This window comes from Harpia harpyja, chromosome 3 (assembly GCF_026419915.1).
Source record: "Harpia harpyja isolate bHarHar1 chromosome 3, bHarHar1 primary haplotype, whole genome shotgun sequence".
Taxonomy (NCBI): Eukaryota; Metazoa; Chordata; class Aves; order Accipitriformes; family Accipitridae; genus Harpia; species Harpia harpyja.
In genome coordinates this window covers 40,374,120-40,395,748 of record NC_068942.1, presented here as the reverse complement: position 1 = coordinate 40,395,748, position 21,629 = coordinate 40,374,120, and the positions used below count along the sequence as shown (strand labels likewise).

Sequence of the window (21,629 nt, the reverse complement as noted above, 5' to 3'; positions counted from 1 at the left end):
TGCCACCTTTCAGTATTGATTAGCTATCAAACCTATTTCTGCAGTCTTCATAGCACTCTCAGTTAATGAAAACTAATTGTAACCATAGATTTCTGCAGCCAACCATCCAGAGATTGTCAGCATAACAAACCTGAGTCTGCAGATCTCAAAACAGACTTTACTTCCTGTTTGCCAGTAGACTGGAAAATGGTTCATCTGTATTTAAATACCTATCCTTTACACTGCCTGCTTTTTCAAAAGACAAAGATGAAATATTCAGTAGCTCTGCCTTTGAGCTGATAATCTTTCCCTCTTCCAGACTTTAACCTTCACAGATGACCTTTGTTCTCAAGAACACTTAAGATAATTTCTACAGGTAATCAGGTATGCTAAAGATATTACTTTTGCAGAAATCTGCTTATATCTGTACAGCTTAGTTTTGAACAATTTTAAATTTAACAGAAACTTAAGATCTCAGCTCTATAAAACTCCTTCTCTAACTGCCTAAACCTTTATAAGTTACTTGTTAAATACGTAGATTTCAGAACACTGAATAAGATACACAGTGGCTTCCATGTGATTTATACAGCTAAGAGCAAAGTTAGATTGTGATAGTTGTGGGGTTTTTTTGTTTATTGCAGGAAGGTTAGTTGGTCTTTGTTGGGGGGGGGGGTGCTATGTACCTACTAGAGTATTAGTGTTCACCTTAAAGCACATTAGCAAAAACACCTGATGTCTAAGGTGGGGGCTTATAAGGACAGACATCACAAACTAGCATTGGTACTATATACCCTTTGATTAGAACAATGCTACACCACTATGGGGGAAAAAAACCCAAAAAAGCCTAGTTTGGAACCACAGAGAGGTATAAAGCTCATGTTGTTATATGATCCATAGTGCAGTATTATGAGTGCATGTCCTCTTCTAGAGCTCATGTTTTGCACTAGTGTCCTCCACTCTACCAGCAGAATAAAGGATTGTTAATACTCTGAAAACAAGCTCAGTTATAAGAAATTGATCTGTAAAGCCTGCTAGCACCATTCTACTGGTATTTAACTTCTCCAGCCATTAGAGGATAGTCAATTAACATACAGGAATAGTTTTGGGGTTTTGGTTTTCTTTATACAGTGGAAGGTTTATTTATGGATTGATAAATACAATATCCAGTCTCACTGGGACAGTAAGGCACAACTGTAGGTTACAACTATAGAGCCAGAAGAGAGCAACACCTACTTTTAAGCAAATCACAAAGCCTACAAACACTTTTTTTACTTTCCCATCTGTTAACATTGTTACATTCCTATTTTACATGACATGGTCATAAAACTATAATGTTTCTTTCTCATACAGAGTAGGGGTTTTTAATTTACATTTCTTTCTGGAATTGTGCTGCACTCTGCAAAACAATGAAGTGCAGCATTTCACTTTGCAATTCCTTAATTTAAGACAAATCAAAAATCCTTCAGAGATTTGCATGTTATTCTTTAACACAAGCAATGATTAAAGGAACTGAGAAAAAAGGAAATACAAATTTGAGAGTAGTTTGAGACTGGTAAGTATTTATAGAAATGTTAACACGTGACATAGAGAAGCAGTTATAACACTGATTCTTCAATAAAGAAGCTCCCAGGGTTTTTTGGTTTTATTGGAAAGACCTCCTAGACTGTAGGATGCTCCAGCTGAACTAGATGAGATCATTTGCCAATCTAGCCACAGAAAATAATGTTACTATTGAACCTTCAATAATTTTGATCTCTTGAATTTATCAGCATTATATTAATGGTATTAATTGTCTTACACTTGCAAAGAGATTTGTGTAGAAATATACTCTGAAATATTTGGGATAATATGTACTTCCCCAAATTATATTCTTATGCCAGAGCTTTGATAAATACAGCTACCACCTCAACACAAGTCTAACAGACCAGGACTTCCATACTGGAAAATACAAATAATTACTGGTTATCCAGGCCACTATGATTGGGGGGGGTAGGATGGGGGGGTTGGAAATCAGTACTATGTTTCATGACACTATTACCAGGGGACAGTGACAGAACTACAAATCCAGATTTTGGCATGACTGGTTTTCTTGCATTATGTACACTGGTAAACAAGTTTACGCTTTCAGAGGCAAACCCACCCTGATGAGAGGAGGAATCCTAGAGCAAAGCAACCTGGGGAGGGCACTTCATGGTCCACTGCCTGTTAAGCCTGCAAGCTACTCAAAGGAAAGAAACTTAAGTTTCTGCATCTGCTACTGGAACAATTTAAGTGACTTAGTGCAGAATTCCTATTCCTTTTGAGGACACCACAGCCTGTCTCCACCACAGAGTCTCCTATTGTCCCTGTGAATTCATCCCACAGAGAATAAAAATCTATTCACAGTACTTTAAAGTACTCTAGGCTATCATCATGCATACAGTGCTAGTTGTACAATGAAGCCATAGAAATTGAGAAGTCCTCAAGTAAAACGCAGATTTGGAAGCAGCGAAGAAACAAATCTGCATATAAAGAGCCAAATGGGAAAAAAAAAAAAGGCAGCTGTAATGTGGTGTTGCTGCTGGAAGCAAAAGTGAATCATTATCACTGCACCTAGTATTTGAGTAGATGCTTGTCTCCAAAGTGTTTCAGAGGGTGCTTCTGTGGCGTGTTCCCATTTTTCCATTCTCAGATTCAGAGCTCAGAAGAATCAGTTTGTAGATTAAACAGCAGTACATAAGGAGAGACATTTCTGCTGAAACAGTAGTGCAGAAGGAGACAAGGGATAAAGGGTAAAAAAACAATAGAAGGAAAATGTTTTAAAAAAAAAAACCACGCTCATTTCCAAGTTGCATGGCAGCCATTTCCCTTTGTTCCTGATGCACAGGGAATGTTCACATTGGCAGAACAAATCAGGGAGGGGTTGGAGATGTATTGTATATGCACCAGTAGCAATGCTCTGGGGCAAGGTGCTAAGGAGAAAATGAAGTTCTATTCATTATATAGCAGGGGTAGAAAGGAATAGGTTCTCCATCCATCAGTGAAGAAATCGAATGCTCATTTTCTGCTCTACATCCACCTTCTCCAAAACCTGCAATAAAATTCAGAAACAGCTACTTAAGTTACTGTACATACTTCTCTCCTACAAGGTTTCTTACTCTAGTATAGAGGAAATGGGCAGGAACATGGGATGTCTTCAATTTGGCATGCCAGTCTTTCATCTAGAGACTGCTATTTTTCATTCTGGACTAAGGTCCTTCCAAGGAAAGGAACTTCAGCCATTAAAGCTGGAAGAAGGCTGTCTACCAAAATGTAACTAATGCAGTTTTTGTCTGCCAACAGCCCAGAAAGGCTTGGATTCCTTAAATTAGATTGGTGGGAATGCACAGCCAGGAAACAAAAGGGAGAACAGAGTAGAGGAAGGGGCATGAGCAGTCATCGAAGAGCTAAAATCAAGACTACAGCATCACTAACACAGATCATTGTAAAACTGGGGTGACAACTTCATTCACTGAATTGCTATTAACACGGTGGTACAAAGACATTAGTCTGCTCCAGGCTGTTTCAGGCAGTAGATTTCAGTGTTCCAAGATGTCATGGTTTAACCCCAGCCAGCAACTAAACACCACGCAGCCGCTGACTCACTCCCCCCCCCACCCAGTGGGATGGGGGAGAAAATCAGGAAAAGAAGCAAAACCCTTGGGTTGAGATAAGAACGGTTTAATAGAACAGAAAAGAAGAAACTAATAATAATGATAACACTAATAAAATGACAACAGTAATAATGAAAGGATTGGAATGTACAAATGATGCGCAGTGCAATTGCTCACCACCCGCCGACCGACACCCAGCTAGTCCCGGAGCAGCGATTCCCCGCCCCCACTTCCCAGTTCCTATACTGGATGGGACGTCACATGGTATGGAATACACCGTTGGCCAGTTTGGGTCAGCTGTCCTGGCTGTGTCCTGTGCCAACTTCTTGTGCCCCTCCAGCTTTCTCGCTGGCTGGGCACGAGAAGCTGAAAAATCCTTGACTTTAGTCTAAACACTACTGAGCAACAACAGAAAACATCAGTGTTATCAACATTCTTCACATACTGAACTCAAAACATAGCACTGTACCAGCTACTAGGAAGACAGTTAACTCTATCCCAGCTGAAACCAGGACACAAGATTAAGAGTAATTTAAGTTTGAAGAGACCTCTGGAGGTCTTTTAGTCCAACTCCCTCAACTCCTACTTAAAGCAGGGCCAGCTAGATCAGGTTGCTCAGGGCCTTGTCCAGTTAAGTTTTAAGTATCTCCAAGGAAGGAGGTTCTACATCTTCAGCAGCTACGATCATCCTCTTGGTAAGAGGTTTTCCCTATAGCTAACCAGAATTTCCCATGTTGCAACTTGTTTCTGTTACCTCATGTCCTGTCTTTGTCCACGTCTAAGATGAGTCTCGTTCCTCTCATCAATACCATCCCATTAGGTAGTTGAAATTGTTCTGCTATAGGACAATTTCCTCCACTGACTATATAATGGCTCCTTACTGTTACCTATTTCTGACTAACAAAAGATGTAATTCAAAGGACTAGAGCCAGGAACTTGAGTAGTGATATTAGTTGTGTCACTAACAGATAAAATCCTACAGGTGAAAACTGATCAGCACAGTTATAGCAGAAGAATTACTCTGTTGTAAATGTGCTAGTCAGGCTACTTGTGTAGAAAGAAGTGGTTGCAAAAGAAAAAAGTGAAAATTCTGCAGTATATTCAATGCTGTAGCTTATGTAAGAGTATGAAGAAACATATGGACTAATTATTAGCACTCTGACAGTATAAAAAAAAAAGTCCTGATAAACAAGGGAAAAAAAAGAGCTAGCAGAAGACTTGCTTTGCCCAAATGCAGGCAGGACTATTTGAACGACTTCCTCTCTGTTTCCTTTTGCATCTAAGTCTGAATGACTTGCCCTTTACTGAACAGTTTCATTTAGTCATTAAAAATGTAGTTTACCAACCTTTACAAACTCTGCAAAGGAGATGGCACTATCTCCATCTTGATCAGCTTCCTGGATTGTCCTGTCAGCAATGCTGCCCAACTGCTCATCTGAAATGTTTACACCAACCATCATCCGTAACACCTGTAACATACAGAAGCCCCCAGATTATTTTTTTTTAAATAACAAAATAACCATTATTGACATGGGAACAGAAGTACTCTTAGTGCTGTTTTTCTCGTGTATACTGTCAAAATAACACCATACAAGAACAACCCTGGAGGACTTCCATGGAAGTAATTTCTAGACTTTTCTTTGTCCTTTGTACATCAAGGCTTTCAAGAAAGACAGCTTTCTTTTGTAGCCACCTTTGACAAAGAATCCTGCTTTTTCACTAGGCAGCAGGAAGAAGTATGAGAAAGCTTTTGGAACTAGGAATGAGTATGTTTTGTTCCAATGCTTTTGTCTATTTTTTTCCTACAAAACATACCAAGATTTGATTGAATATCTCCTGTTTGAGATAGTTGCCTACAGGGATCTTGTAAGTATATGGTCAAATAACTACCATTACTCTCTACAGTTAGTAAAGCCTTTTCTGTGCAGATAGGACAGTTTCAGTCAAAAGCAAATCCTTGTCCTGCATCAGGAACCACAAATTGCCATGTCTACTTCCCAGGATTAGTAGTATGTAATTACTCCTAGCTCAAGCCTAGTTTCATATATATGCAGCACTGATGAACTTTGATTACCTTTGCTGCAATTTCAAGAAGTTTTATTCTATTGAAAGAATGCACAGAGGACCAGGCAAACAACCTAATCTACCTCAAGGATTGTCCCTGTGAAGTCCTCTTAGAAGCACCTTTGAAAGTTATAGAAGCTAGTTCTTAAGGGGCTTAGTGTATTTGTTGCATATTTAGGTATAATTTCCAATAGGATCTGCTTAGCCTAACGCTCTGCTTTAAATTTGAATCTAGCATTCCCAGTCTGATAGAACAGCCTAGGCTACCAAATGAGATTAAAGTCTCATACCACATCTAAAGCTTTAAACCAGAGATAAGCAATTAGCCACCAGATTCCTTCAGGAGTTCTTTTGAGAAGACTGTTGTAACTCCTGTCTTCATTCTAAATGGGTGTGAAGTCACAGAGAGGGTCACGATGGAGTCATTCAAAGCAGCCCTGTGCTATTTACCTGAAGCAGCTCATCCCTGGAAATCTTGTCATCTTTATCTAGATCATATAACCGAAAAGCAACTACAGGGAAGAAAAGAATAAGCAGTTTAATTCAAGTTCCATTATTTTTCTTCATAACAATACATTTATCTAAAAAAAATAATAGCAAGTATTAATAAATTATTTTAAGAGAGTTAGCTTACAATTTTAGTTCACCATAAAATTCGTCTTCCATTCTATAAAGTGTTATTACCACATGCAGGAATAACATTATTCCCAAGAATTGAAAAATCTTACTTAAGTACTCACTATGAGTACTTTCAGAAGCACTCTGCTTGTAGAGGTATTTCTCCCAAGCCCCCAGTCATGGAAGTATAATTACCACTAAGATACATTCAATCCTTTAACTTCAGAGCCAGCCATTTTTACATTACCATTCATTCTCTTTGCCTATATTCTGGATGAGATATGACAGAAATTAAGTGCTCTGAGGACTGTTGCCAACTTTGATTAGCAAGCAAGAGCATTCTGCTCATATACTGTAGGCAGATGTCCAAATACTCAAGTACTCAGCTGAAGGTGAGGAAAAAGCACTATATTATATGGAAGACTAGAGAAAGAAGCAGAAAAGCTCATTCAGGTATGGGATGTGGCTTCTAAATCTGAAATAACTTGGGATGCAAACCATTTAGAAACATTTTTGTTATGAGACGTTTGGAAAGCATATACTTTACTCAAGATTCAACTAATTCCACCAAATTCCAATACAAGAATGGGTCAATTGTTGACATTCTGAACAGGTAAGCTTGCAAGTTAATTTAAAAAAACGCAGGTATTAGAGGTATCATTCCACACAGAACAACTGTATGGAAGACCCCAAGTCCCTTCACTCCATTCCCAGAAAAAGAAGGAAAGAAAAATAATTGCTTCTATAGGAAGGTTCATATTTCTTACAGTGGAGCTTGTTACTTCGGCTGTTCAGTGGTTCTGGCCCATTCTGGTCTTTGCTCTTTTCGTTATCTTCTATGGGTCGGAAGTGGGCTAGTGTCCTCATGAATCCACGGAAATTCACCTGGTCCTCTCTGCATAAGCATTTCAGCAGGTCAGTTTTAGCATAGCTTATACAGGTTCTTTATTTCAGTAAAGAAGAGTACGAATGTCTAAAGCATCAAGACCACACAGACTCCTCCACTCCCACCTCCACAGGGTTTGGCTGCCTATGCTAAAACCCAGCTCTGATACAGTGCAGTTACTTCATAACAGCGTGATCCCAGGCTGCATGATGTGTAAAAAAAGCTGTGAGAAGTCTTGAGGGCTCCCCTGCCCTTGCCTGCAAGCTCTATTTAAGCTCCAGCCACCACCCTTGGCCCTTGCTTGAGCTATCCTGCAGCTGTGCCTGAGTCTGGCAATGCATCTTGCTGATTTAGACCCCGACTCCCTGGATTGACCTGAGACTAGCTTCATCACTGCCAACTTGTCTGGCAGCCACTGAACTGTTGGCTGACCTAACAGTCACTGGACCTGCTCTGCTTTTCTTGTTCAGGTGCTGTGCCCTTTGTCAGCGAGTACATCGCCCCTGCCAGCTCTGCTGTCACCCTTGGCTCCTACTTGTGGGGCAGCCATTGCTCACTGCTCTGACAAATAGCTCTCTTCTCTAGTTCCTGTGGGAACCAGCTGTGTAAGTACTTTCCAGGACTCCTGCTTTCTATTCAGGAAACCCTGCCTGGTATTAGCTGATACTATGACTTGATTAGACAATTCGATCTTCAATCAATCAGTAATGACAAATGTGTTCAAGAACAGCAGCAGATTCCACAGAACAATCTAGAGAGGTATAATGAAGAGAGACAGTACTGCAAATTTTATGATCTCTTTGGATTTACATTAGAAGTGCCATAAGCTATGTCTTAAATGTGATCAAAAACTAAAACCACAAACAAACAAAAAAGCATCTAAAAACAAAGGTAAACTTAGAGGCTAAAAGGTGGAAAACAAGACTAAATTAGTTAATTGCAATACTACTTAGCATAAAATAGCATTGCTACAAGTTTGCTTTAAGAACTAAAGTCCATACATGCCCTTGACTTTCTTTAGAAGTGTTCAGCAGCATCGCAAGAAGAGTGGAAAACCATGACATGAAGCCTGAGTTTGTCAGGCTTGTGAAGTATTTCTCGTTACAGAATGAAAACATGCTGAGGAAACAATGTACCCACACACATTTCATTACAAGACTGAGATGTTCAATTATTAGTAAATTCAAGTTCTGTGCTTTACTTATCAGCATTTCACTCCTATCAAAACTTCTGATGAACTACAAATTTTGTGCCTGCTCAGAAGTTCAGTCTGTTGGAACTCACCCTTCCGGAAAGAAGGCATTGATAATTCTGTCTCCCAGTGGATTGATGGCAAGCTCTGGAATCCGCTGGAAGTCTTCACGGCTAAGTAAAGCAAGAACACAAAAAGTCTGCATAAAGTTGATGTCAGAGGAGAAAGTGTTGCTTAAAAAGAATTCACAGTAAAACATCCATTGGGTTCTATTTCTGCAGCAAGACACTTGGTGGTTTTTAAAATCTAACTCTCTAAATCATGTTTTCTCTATGACTAATGGCATAAAACAAAGCAAAGGACAATGCCAAGCCTGTATCACATTACAGACTAGCAGTGTTCATTTATCATGTTAACAGCATTTCTCAGATCCTAACACTATTTGTGCCAGAAACCTTCCTGTAATCATGCTGACTCGTCTGCAATTTAAAGAAAGGAAAGCTTCTGAAATGGCTTTGAAGGAAAATATGGTTTCGAAATGTAAACAATAATTTTTTTATTAATTATTTTGGTACGGAATCATTTGAGTTGGCATGATTCTTCCAGACTAACCCATTCTAGATTCTGGGACAATACCATACTCCTCCAAACATACCACAGGTGGTCTGCATATTGTAATAGAATTTTTTTTTTGTTTATGCAACAACTTTATATCTTATTATAAATGCCAAGTTTCACATTATTTTGGCTTCAAACAAGCAGCACTCCTATTTTGAAGTAGTAAATTTAGACTTTGACAGGGGTCCGTACACCAGATGTAACTTCACCAGTACATTGCAAATACTCACTGCTCTTGCCAGCCATTCCTTTTTCTGCTCATGATTATATGTACACAGTATAGCATAAGCATAGCTACGCTTACATTGTTATGGCATTTTCTGATCTGGAAGACATCACGAGCTGTACCGATATAAACACATTTTAGATCAGTATGACATGAACATAAGGTACATTCTATTGTTAGAGTTGCACTACTAATTTTTCTTTTCTTTCAACCTAATAGAATGCCACTGACAAGAAAGTGGGATAATCTTGGTGTGACCAAGGCAGACACACCAAGTGTGTCTTAGTGATTACTTTAGTCAACAGATTTGTTTCAGGGGTTTTTCATTTGTGTGTTTTTTCCACTATCACAGAGCACAGCAATTTATCAGTTAGTACCATATGTACTCCATAATCATTTAGGTTTTAAATTGCAAAGATAACAGCAATGGGGTAAGGCTGTAAAAAAATCTATTCTATCTGGATGCATAACTTGACATTTCCTGCCCAATCTCCAGAAATATTGGCAGTTTCCTTCAAGTCAAATGCAGTCCTGCTGTTTTTGAAGTTTGGGTCAAAATCTCAAACTTAGTTACTAAATATTTGCTACTTTTGAAACCTATGCTCACTAAATGAATCAGCAACAAGGTTCAATTCATGACATCATTACACCAAAGAAGTGGGAAAGTAAATACAAACAGATTTTGAGATTATTTAAGTATATTGGCCTTTTATAATACTATTATCTTAAAGACGGGGCAGGGGAAAGGAATTGGCTAACCTTACTACTACTGTAGCCTGGGAAAGGCAGAGAAGCAAGACGTTCTAATTTTAAATGCATTCTAAAGCACTCCTTGTACCCAGTTACACCACAGCACTGTTAAGAGTCCCAATTACAGTACATCTGTTACAACATGGTTAAACTGTTTGACCTTCTAATTGAGAAACCTGACCATATTTTTAAGCTATCCCAGCAAACTTCTGCTCTGACCAGGTCTGAATTATTTTTAATAGGCAAAGTTAATATCTGTATAACATGATCAACCTGCCACAAGACCCTTCAGGACTGCTGCATTTTAAGCTATAGCTGAAGGGCAAAGTATGCATTAGCAATTTAGGCAGGAGATGCAGTGATGCAGAAAACCTCTGTCCTAGTAACAAAATTTTAACAACAGGACTTCAGTGTCAATACTAACATTTACAAGCTAAAAACAGCAACTGCCCTCTCTTCCATTTAGAGCAAAATCCTAATGCTTCAGAATTTTTTACTTGCGTGTCACTATTTCTTAGTATTGAGCCTCAATTTACACTCCGCATTTCAGCCTCCAGTTGTTCCGCTTTCTAACAGATTAACAATTAACCACAAATAAGTCCCCAGGTTTCAAATCTATTTGTCCTGTCATTATCAGGATTGCAGTAGACCATTTTTGCTTATTAACAGCACATTACTGAGTGAGCGTTATAACTGGAACAGCTGTAACAGCCATAAAAGTAAATGAGTGCGTGATGTAAGTTATTCTCCACTTTATAAACTAAGGCTTCCGGCAGTCATTAGGGACCAACTTCACCTGGCTGAGGCTGGAGCTTACAGGAAATTTGACGCCCTCTACTTCTTCTGTATTCATGTGCCATAGCAACAAGGCTCTTCTAACATTATTTTTCCAGGAACCCAACTTCTATTAAATCCTTGCTTAAACGTAACATGCAAAGCAACCTTTAACTGCACATTATTATTATGCAAGCCAACCATTTAATATATATGCCAGTGCATACACACTTAGACATACTTTGCAGTAAAGAATTTGTAGATTCTCAGACAGACAAGTATTTCTAAACATGAGTATACCCTCCAAGGCACACAGCAGATCCCTACTGTAAAGGTGGCTCTGCCTTACCCTAAAGGCTGCAAGAAACCTACTAGAGCCTTTTTTCCTTCCATTATTTCTGGTTGTTCATCCTTCTTTTACTTCTAGATAGTAGCAGAGAGTACCGTTCCCTCAACAGGGATGACAAAGGTAGGGCTATCTAGAGCTGAGGGAAAGTAAAACAATGGACAGAAAGCAAACCATATGTGAAACAGAAGTTGTAGAGAAAAGGAAAAATGTCCAGAGGATATAGGTAATAAGAAATTACTTGAAAAAGGGAAATAATTAAAAGATGTATCATGCAAGATGGTCAAACAGATTTAACAGGCTACTACTGAAGGTTTCATTGCTCCCTTCCCTTGCTAACATTAGCTTTGTCATTCATCAAACCTTTTGGTGGTATAACGTATCTCACTAATCCCCCAAAAAGCTCCCCACCCTCCTCCTCTCCATCCTCCCAATTATCTTTCTGTTGAATTAGCAACTTGAAGCAGTTTAAAAAAACCTTCAAAAATCTAACGGCACGATGGCTGACAAAGAGGTGCTGGCAGCCTGGAAAAGTGATAGGGAAAGAGGATGGATAGCCTTCTCTTTCACAGCTGTGTCAGCCACCTCATATAGCTTAATCCTTACACATGCTCTGCACAAATTTTAAAAGTCGCTTAACTATTGGGGGAGTAATTGGTTTATAAACATTAGGCCAAGACATGTGCTAAAAGTAAAGGTGATAATTAGACAAGCAAGGCAGGGGAGGGGGGGAAAGCAGTGTGAATAAAGCATGGTTGAGGATGGAAGTATAAGCTGTTCTAGTACCCTATTATTCTCCAATCCAAACGCATATCCTGCCTGTCTTTTCTGTTCTAGATAAAGCTAAAAATCCTTTGCATTTCCTTAAGCAAATGTAAAGAATTCCACATTCAGAGAGCTACCTTTTACATTTTACTCTGAAATCTTGCAATATCAGTTTGAACTAATGAGAACAAGCCTGGCATCTTTCCAGACTGAGATGATTCAATTCACTGACAAACAGATGGCCTGGCTAGCTCTTGTTACCCTTCTCTCAGGACAGAGGCTTTCTGAAGTTCTCCAGGAGACACCATTTTGTGAATAGCTTTCATAAGCACGAAATATGCACGAATAGCTCAGTGTGTCTATTGTCCTCATGCATCAGCTTTCAGAATACTTACCCTCCCTTCCTTCCACACTCCTGGTATAGCCAGGCTACACCAATTGCTTTACAGTAAAAAAATACTTCTGAAGTGCTTAACCTGTCATTTCCCCAGCGCAGAAGAAACTATTGTAAGTGGGAGGCTCCATGCAAAAGTTACATGCAAAAGTAGCAGTTTAGACAAGGATCTCCTTTTTATAGCTCTATATGTGTCTATCTAGAGCTACTTACTAGTAGATAAATTTTGGAGCAGATGTATTCTTGTGTGGTGTACATTTCAGTACCAGCCCAACAAGGAGACTTACTGAAGCAAGCACATACTTGTCCTGGTCCTACACTTCAATTTCCTCATCTTGGAAATCAGAATGTAAAGAACAAAACATGCACACTGGTTTCCTCCTAACCTATAGTTAGGATTTAGGCAGAAAAACATGTTTCAGATTTCAGAATTTAGATGTAGCTATGGAGATCCAAGGGTACTAACCTTTTGTTTTGGCAACTCAGCATGTCACACTATTGACATCAAAGGTGACAAAAGAATTTTCAAAAGAACAGTTTTGTCCTGGCTTTTACAACCTAGTTTCATTCAGACAGTACATGTCTGAGGGAGCTTACTCATTTTGTTTAGGAAAAGTGAAGCTAAGGAAAAATATAACATTTTTCTACACTTTTAAAGAATTGATAAGAATTAATCAGTAACCATGACTGTAATCATTTAGAGGATAAGGAGAAGAGGAAGAAAAAAAAGAGCCAAAACAAGGCATATCAAGTTTTGTCTCCATCAATACCCTTTTCTTACATCTCATTTATGTAAGTCTGTAAAAAAAAAAAAAGTACCTTGAAACTGCACATAGGTACACTGGATAGAAACATCTGGCTCAGAAAGATTTCAGCTTTGGATTATAATTTCAGGATGAACTACCTGTCTTCTCTAACCACCAAGATTAGTCATCACCGACCAGAACTGCTGTACAAAGTGCTCTTTACCTTGCCCATTTTTAATACGTAGATAAGAAGGACAACACAGCTTTTCCTCTTTTTCAGAAGGGTGGTACACATTTAAAGATTTATTACATGCCATAAAGAACTGCCTAACACTTCTTTTCCTGATCATAGTCACATGAGTGATTTCTGTCATGTCCGATTTGTAAGTCAAAGGTATAAGTCATCCTTATGGAAACAATCATTCTTGCTCACAGGAAACAAACAGAAGATATGCTTTCTAGACTGTTTGGCAGTAGTAAGCAAGTGGTATCTCGCTCATCTCAGAGTAGCAAGTTCTCTTTGGTCAGTATTTCAGAAACCAACATTTATGACCTTCGGAACTGTAGTTCTTACTCTCCCCTCATTATTTTTTTTTTGAGGAAGTAGTTTTCCATTACTTAAACTCAATGGTCTCCATATATCGTCAGTGCCAGGACAGGTTTCAAAATTTTAATGCCACTAAGTCAGCCACATTTGGAAGCAGGCTATGCTTAGAGACCAAGACTGCAAGTTAATGGATCACAGTTTGCACAGTTGCTGGGATTTTCCAAACAAACTTCACTTCCTTTCCCAAGTACCACGTGATTATCAACAATGAAAGTCAAACTCCTCCTGATATGTAACACTATGAAACTAAGCCTTGTGCAACAGACATTAATAGCATATTTAATTGATTACTCCTCTTACATAAACTGTGTACAGTGACTTTGAAGTTTACATAAACTTTATGGACTCAATAGGTGAATTTAAAGTTGGAGGGAAGAGTTAAGGAAGAGTGTGTGCTAGGTTCAAACTGTGCTAGTCTGGCAGCCATCACCTTTATTCATCAGCGAAGACTGAACCCACATGCAAAGTTTGAAGAGGGAGGCTGTTCTTCAAATTACTTTATTTTGAGACATAAGTAATATTAACTTTACCTACAATATTACCAGCTGATCTGTATGTCACAATTGCCAATTAGCCAATGCTACAATTTATATGATACATTGGCTTCGGTGACAGAGTGGGCTTAAAAGTTCCTGCCCATCCCATCCCAAGCCAATTGCTTCCACACCCACAATCCATTTTGTCATCCCTTCAGCTATGCAAGTGCAGATATTTACATACTGCCACAGCCCAAATCACTGGAGTCAGCTTAAAAATATCTATACAAACCAAAAGGGTAGAGTATTTTTAACCAAAAATAATCACTCAGTAGTCCTGTTTACAGTACAACTCCACAACCAGTTACTTAAATGTTAACTGAGAAGTCAGCAATTTGTGGCACCAGAAGGAACTGCATATTTCCTTCAGGAAAGGAAACTGCAGTAAGTCAACAGTACTGCCAAAGACAGCGTATCTTACAACTTGTCACCTTCATCTTCTAAGCAGCGATTCTAGCTTTATAGTTAGGTAGGTTTTTATAGGTTTATAGTGTATCCTACAATCACATTTTGCAAGATCATACACAAAACCCCAGGTGATCCCTGAATCTGTGTTTAATGGGTTTGACTGGGATAGAGTTGCTAGGAAAAATATTAACTCCATCCCAGCCAGACCCCATATACTATGCTACAACAAGGTCCCTTTTCCCTTCCTACTCTCTCTGGCATTCTCTCCAGCTTCCCTGTGCACTAGTTCTGGCATATGTGGCTATGTGGTAAATGGGAAACAAAATCCACCTGAAAAGTAATCAGATTCCTTTTTTGTTGTTTTGCTTGGCAAGTTTTCAAAGCTATAGGTTAGTTTCCTAAGATAAGCCTTGGGTACCAGCATCAACACAGAAAAGCAACAGACTTCAGTGGCAGTATGGTCTTAGACCAACTACATCAGTCACAAAATTGCCCCCCCAGTGCAATCATGGACAGGTCTTATTGTCATATGTTTCCATAATATTATTGTAATCTGTAGGCAACATCAAAAAAGAATAATAAGCAATTTAATACAACCAGAATTCATAATTAGTTCAGTAAATAAAGAGCAAACCAATACCAACACGCAATACAATAACCAGAGTGGGGAAGGCTAGAGAACAAAGACAGCAGGCAGAGACGTATTTTAACAGGCAATCATCCCACTAGAGCTAACTTTCAGTTGAGAATACTCCTTCCTGCAAACTTCAGTCCATCAAAGTGAAAAATGTTTTGCAGATAAAGTTAAAGCCTCATCTTTATTTAATTTATTAAGTTGTAAGAAACTAGTTCACTTCTGTAGTTTTCTAATTGTAGACAGAGGACAAACACTTCAAAGGTCTTGGAATATCCTGCACTACTACTATGAAGAATAAAATGTGTATTTGTTTAGTCATGGAGACTCGGTTCCAGCTCTTTCTTTTTATTTCTGAGCATACTGATAGACATGGGTGTTCAACAAAAGGTGCAAAGATAAGATTAGTAAAGGGCTTGCAGATCAAAGTAGTGTTAAAAGACACTGGGTATCAGAAACAATTAAGAGCCCATGCTCCCAAAAATATAAGTGGTCTTTATGTTATGAAAGCCAGAATGAAGAAGACATAGTGGAACCATTCTTGTCATAATTATTAGAAGCAACACATAAAGAAAGGTAAGAAATAATCTAAAAATGTGGTTTAACATTTCTGAACATGTGTTATAAGACCTTGAATATCAAATCTGACCTTTCTTGTATTAACTGCTACAAACCTTCAGCACTACAGTAAAGCCAATTGGTATTTAGAGCACCTCAGTTCAACAATCAGATTTGTCCTGACCTTTCATAAAAAACAACAAACTTGCATGTTCATGTAGACAGTAGGTATGAAAGAACCTGTTATAATAGCCTCACTGATTTACCATATGAGGAAAACATGCAAGGCATCCTGCAACAGCAAGCCACCATTAGATATGTGTCAATGCAAGGACAGCCGAATTAGTGACAATACCCACCTAAGAGTGCCATTTTCTCCTTTGTCTAGGCTGGTGAAGCGACTGTACAAGCGGGTGATTTGACTGTGGGAGACTAAAAAAAAAAAAGGAAAGAAGAAATTATTGCACTGAACTACTCTATTGCCAGAAGCTGTGTTCAAAAAAAGATTACACAAAACAAGTTACATTGAAAGCACATAGCAATCACCAGTTTAGGGACTTCATGAGCTATAAATTGCATCTTGATATTCACAAATCCACAAATAAGCCCATTCTTCAAACATCTGTTTAACCCTGCCTTCTACCCATTTGTATTTTTGGTCTCTAACATTCTTTAGTTATCCGATTCAGTAAATGGCAATTAAAAGGAAAAAAACCATTTGATTCACAGTTCCACTGTATTTCCCTTCATCCCTTTATGGCTAGAAATAATCTGGGTGCAGCCTCCACTGATGACCTCTACATCATTCATGACACCACAGACCTCCGCTGTAGTATCTTTCCTTCTCTTTTGCTTATCTCTACTCCTGTTGTCTTTTTCCAATCTAAAGATGGAAAGTATACTCAGCTTCTCTGCATCTAGAAAGTGGTCAGAGAGACTTTACACCCGATCACTTTTCTTCCTTTACAGGACTGCCCGAATCTCAACAGTTTGTTCATTTTGGGGTTCACTAAAGTATTTTCCAGGCTTCTAGAACATTGAGTTAAAAATTTAAAAGCCTATTTTTCTAAAGAAGTTCAGGAGGCAGTTGGGACACAAAGCAAGCAGAAAGTTAGTGCAGACTTTTAAAATGTGCAATTTGAAACAGAAATTCCAAAGCCAGTATTAAAGTTTAGCATCATGGTGTCAACATTACCAAGATATTAGATAACCCAAGATACCAGACATGTAGGTCTTCAGAATAGCCAATGATGGGAACAGGTTAAACCTATCTAGAACAGCAATTCCTTTAACATTGAAAGAATGCCCCACAGAAGATATTGGCTTTTCAGAGCCTCTTCTGATGAAATTAATAAATACATGAAATAAGACTGAATTGAATTTTAATGTTTACTCAGTAAAGGTGTGATTTCCTACAATGTTAAACTAGGACATAGTGTCATTTTCAGCTTCAACTGTTTTAAAAGCCTTCACTAGCACACGTACAATGCCTTTGTTGCTTTCTAGAACTTATTTCGGAACAGATTGCACAGCAGTTGTCTGATCTGTGACAACCAAGGCAAAAAAATTTTTTCAGGTTTGTTCTTTCTCCAGGCTATTTGTTTAGGTTCAACTGTTCCCTCCTTTAGGATGACCTGCCAGCAACTTTTTTTTTTTTTTTCCCTCCCTGTCTCCTTGGCAACTTTCATTCTTTGCATAGGGTTGGGCAATTTGCTCAGTTCCACCTAAGGCAACTTCTCTACAATCAGACTGAGCAGCTTACTCAATTTCAAGTTAAGCAACACACACATAGAAAGCAGGCACCAATATTTTAAACACTTTGAATTTCTGCATTCCTGATTTAGTGGTTTAGATATGATATGCAGTAACAACAACTGATGATGAAAAAAACAGCCTGGAGTTACATCTCCGATAAGAAGCCCTGTATTCCCACTCCTCCCTGGAAAGAAAGAGGGTAATGAGAATTCTACTCAGCTACCATTTCCAAACTAGTATCAGCAACTCCCTTTTTGGAACACTCCCATAACAGCTAGTATGTAATAAATAATATGCAGCTATTGACAGAAGAAGAGGTGGTTTTGTTAACATCATACTAGACAAAAAGAATATCACAGCTACATGAGAAAGGAAGATGATTCAGGTCCACCACTGTATTCTTTCATAATTTCCTTTTTTGTCTCTCATCTCTCACAAAAGCTGCATCACTAGACACTTTTCAGAGCCCTCTCATGGAAAATAAAGATTTTGACATTCCCACAGGAGAACCAGAAACAAGATCTGTTCTTAAAATCAAAGATTAAGGCTTAAAGCTATCTGAAACACAATTTTACCTATACTGCTATCCCACTAAGGTCCTTCTAAAAATTTAAGTCAAGACCTCTAGAATAGGAGCTGTACCCTCCATTTTACTTCTGTTAAATCATGAGGAAGTTTTTTACGATTAGACATTCTGAAACTCTTGTTTAAAACATTAGCATCAACTCATATAAATATATGATATTTATATACTTAGAAAATATATAAATATCCATCAGAAAATCCATCACCTGTTACCACTAAAATATTTTTCTCTGAAGCTCTGATATGAGCATTAGTTTATTATTAATCCTTAGGTAGACTGCTTCAAAGCAGGGGAACAAAGGGTGTGAACCAAATAGTTTGAATACTGTTACATTCCAATGGTTTTCCAAAAGATTGCAACAGAATGCAGACAAGCAACATCTTGGACCTCTCATCTGTTTCTTGTAGTTGTTACTGAAATACAAAAGCAATCAGGACTACTTGAAGGTTTTTTCAAACTCAAATTTCAAAAATGTTCATATGCAAAGCAAACAATTTCCATACAACATCATATAAAATTTAAGACTCTCAACTTCAGGCTTAGCACCTGTTACTGAGAACCTGATGGAGATTTTCTGTCACTACGTAGAAGTTTTAGTGGACACGTTATTCCCCAGTTCTTGGAAACATTACCTTTGCAGATGTTTCTAAACTTACTATGCTAAGAAGTGTTTTTCACCACAACATAAAAAATTAATATAGAACTTTAATCCAAACTTAGATTTCATTCAAGAGATTAAGTGTCATTGTATGGCTTTTGAAAGGTTATGCTTCAAGTCCCCTAAAAGGTATCTTTTTAATCTGTTCAGCTAAAGAACATTAACATGTGGTTTATCACTCATGTTAGTATCATTAGCTATTCAGTTTTGTGCTACATAAAACTGAACAAGAGAAAACTTGTGTAATTCCATAGCTGAACTCAATCGAATTGGTTGAGTGTTCTGTTCAGTGCTTCATACTTATCCCAGATGAACTGAAGAAATTGTGTTTCATAGCAGAGAGGCCAAAAAAAACAATCCTTAGGAGCACTTACCAGAACATCAGTTCAACACGGACATGTAGCACTGACAAATTGTTCCACATCTATGAAGTCCCTTTCTCGAACTCTTTAGTAGGTGAAGTATCATCAGCATCAAGTTTCTAACAAACCACAGGATACTCTACTCAGTAACACTAACTTAGCATTCTCCCTGTGAACTTTGTTCCAGATAAACCAGCGTCCTAGGGTTTTTTTCCCCACCTTGTGCCTTGCATAAATATTTGCACCTATATGAAGTGTATAACAGTGCTAAGAGCTTGGTGGAATTTTCCACCTACCTAGAGAAGTATAAAAGGCAGAAGAAAATCACATTCCTAGACTGTGGTTACAGGCTGGGGGGAGGGGAAAAAAAAAATTGATAAAGTCAACGAGACACACTGTGATGACTTACAAGCAAGCATGAGTCAGAGATCAGCAATGCTTGATTAACAAAGTGGTACTACTTATAAAATTGAATAGTAAAAACACAGGAAAATGAACTAAACTCAGGCCACAAAGCTTAAGCCCACTGATCACAACCTTAAGCTCCCCACTTTGAAGATACAAAAAAAGCATTTAGAGGCTAACTAAAGCCAAGTGGTTTTATTGTTTAGAATGCCTATACAGCCATCCTAATGGTATTTAACTATCATGTCAATAAAATTCTAGGAATAAAACACCACTGACAATAAATCAAATATCGGCATGACAAAAAAAGTAAAACCTTTTGGAAGAACATTCCAGGTTTGGGGTTTGGTTTTTGAATCAGCTTTATAAATAAGGTGAGGCTACCTTTACTCTATGATCTTTGTGATTAAAAAAAAAAGCTGGATAAGCAGACTTCGACATTCCTACTTGTTTATCATAGCCTTCCTGTAGAAGGTTCTCTTTGACAGATGGAAAAAGGATCATGGAAACTATGTTAACTCACTCAGCTGTCCATTACGCTAGCCAGTACTGTCTTAATTTTCTTCCACTCCTTTTCTGTAGCCACTCATTTTCCTGATACAAATAAACTATCACCCAAAATGAATATACGATACCATTTCTATTGGAAAGAAAACCGAGGAAAGTATTTTCACGTAGCAAGAACAGATGAGCAAGCGTAAGCAGGAGAAAAATGTGATCTGGGAAGACCTTGTTTACCTGAAGGAGGGGGGCAGCAAACAGCAAAGTGATACCTATGATGTTACAACCTCCCCTCTCCAACTAGTTTGGAGGGCACCCTCCATTTACTATCATTCCGTATTTGCTAGAATTCTCAGATAGTCAACCGTTCTATCAGCCAAATCAACAACACAGAGTTTTACCTTTTCTAAGGTACTTTATGCTTATGGAGAACAACTCGATCAAATACTATAGGGTAAAGTAGCTATATACTACAGTCCAGGTTGAATAATGCTCTCCCAACACCACCGAAACCATGACTAAAACTCCTTAACGCTGGGTTTAGCATTAACGAGCAGGCATTACTTTATCCGGCCGGAGACAAGGCCAGACCAAGCAGCACCTCAGCTACCAGCAGCTGTATTTACAGCCGGCGGCTGCTGCCAGCCCCAAGCGAGCGTGGGGGGAGACCGGCAGACTCCCGAAGGAGACGCGTTGCCCGTGGGTTTCTGCCAGCCCCGGGCCGCGGGCGCCGTCCCCCCAGGGCCGCTCCTGCGCGGCGATCGGCGGCGGAGGGCGAACCGAGAGGCCTTTCCCAGGTTTCCGCAGGCCTACGAGACACGTCCACCCCGGCTCGCCGGGGACAGCGGGGTCCCGGCCGGGCGCCAGGCACTGCCCAGCCGGGAACGCAGCGGTCGCGTTCGCCTGTCCCCACCGGCCAGGGCCGGCTGCCCCGGGCACGGCTCGGCGCGCAGCCGTGAGGGGACAGACGGCGGCGCGGCCGGCCGAGGCGCCTCCTCCTCGGCTTGAGGGACGAGGCGCTGCCCCGCTCCGGGCGCCCAGCCTTTCCCCCCCCCCAGCACTTCCCAGCCCGCCTCGCCTCACGCTGCCGCACTCACAGCCCGTCTCCTTCTTGATCTCCTCGATCTCCTCATCCCGCAGCAGTGTGGATGCCCGGGAACCCATCGCCGCCGCTGGGCCTGAGGGGAAGGGAAGGGCCGCGGGTCGGCGCCGACAAGAGTTATGCAGCCGAAGAGCGACGGCGGTGCCGCAGCCACCACCCCCCCCAGCACGGGCCCGACCACGGCCGCCCAGCTCTACTGAGGCAGAGACCGAGCCCGCACCGACTCTTATCGCTCCGCCCGCCGACTCCCGTCCGGCCCGGCCCTCGCCGCCAGCCTCACCCCGCCTCACCCCGCCCCTCAGCCGCCCGGCGCCCGCCGAGGGAGACCCGCGCGCATGCGCCCAACACGCCCTGCCAAAGGCGCAGGCGTCGTCCCTCGGCGGCCATTACAGCCGAGGCAGAGGCGGCCTACTGCTCCCAGCGGGCGGGGCGGCTCTTGCTGCCCTCAGTAAGTTTCCCTTCCATGATTGGGTGTGGGCTCCGATGGTCCCGCCCCCGGGGCGTGGGCGGGGCCTCGGCGTCCCGCC

The 21,629-nt window shown here is 40.1% G+C and overlaps 1 protein-coding gene across 1 annotated transcript; it reads right to left on the bottom strand.

Annotated features, from left to right (window-relative positions):
- Window positions 1–1,076: 1,076 nt before the first annotated feature.
- On the bottom strand, window positions 1,077–21,351 carry CHP1 (calcineurin like EF-hand protein 1). The gene is made up of 7 exons (XM_052782125.1): window positions 21,098–21,351; window positions 16,093–16,165; window positions 8,464–8,544; window positions 7,061–7,188; window positions 6,126–6,187; window positions 4,958–5,080; window positions 1,077–3,049 (listed from the first exon to the last, which is right to left on the bottom strand). The coding sequence occupies exons 1-7, from the start codon at window positions 21,162–21,164 to the stop codon at window positions 2,996–2,998; spliced, it is 588 nt and encodes a 195-aa protein (XP_052638085.1). The 5' UTR covers window positions 21,165–21,351; the 3' UTR covers window positions 1,077–2,995.
- Between the last annotated feature and the right edge of the window lie 278 nt (window positions 21,352–21,629).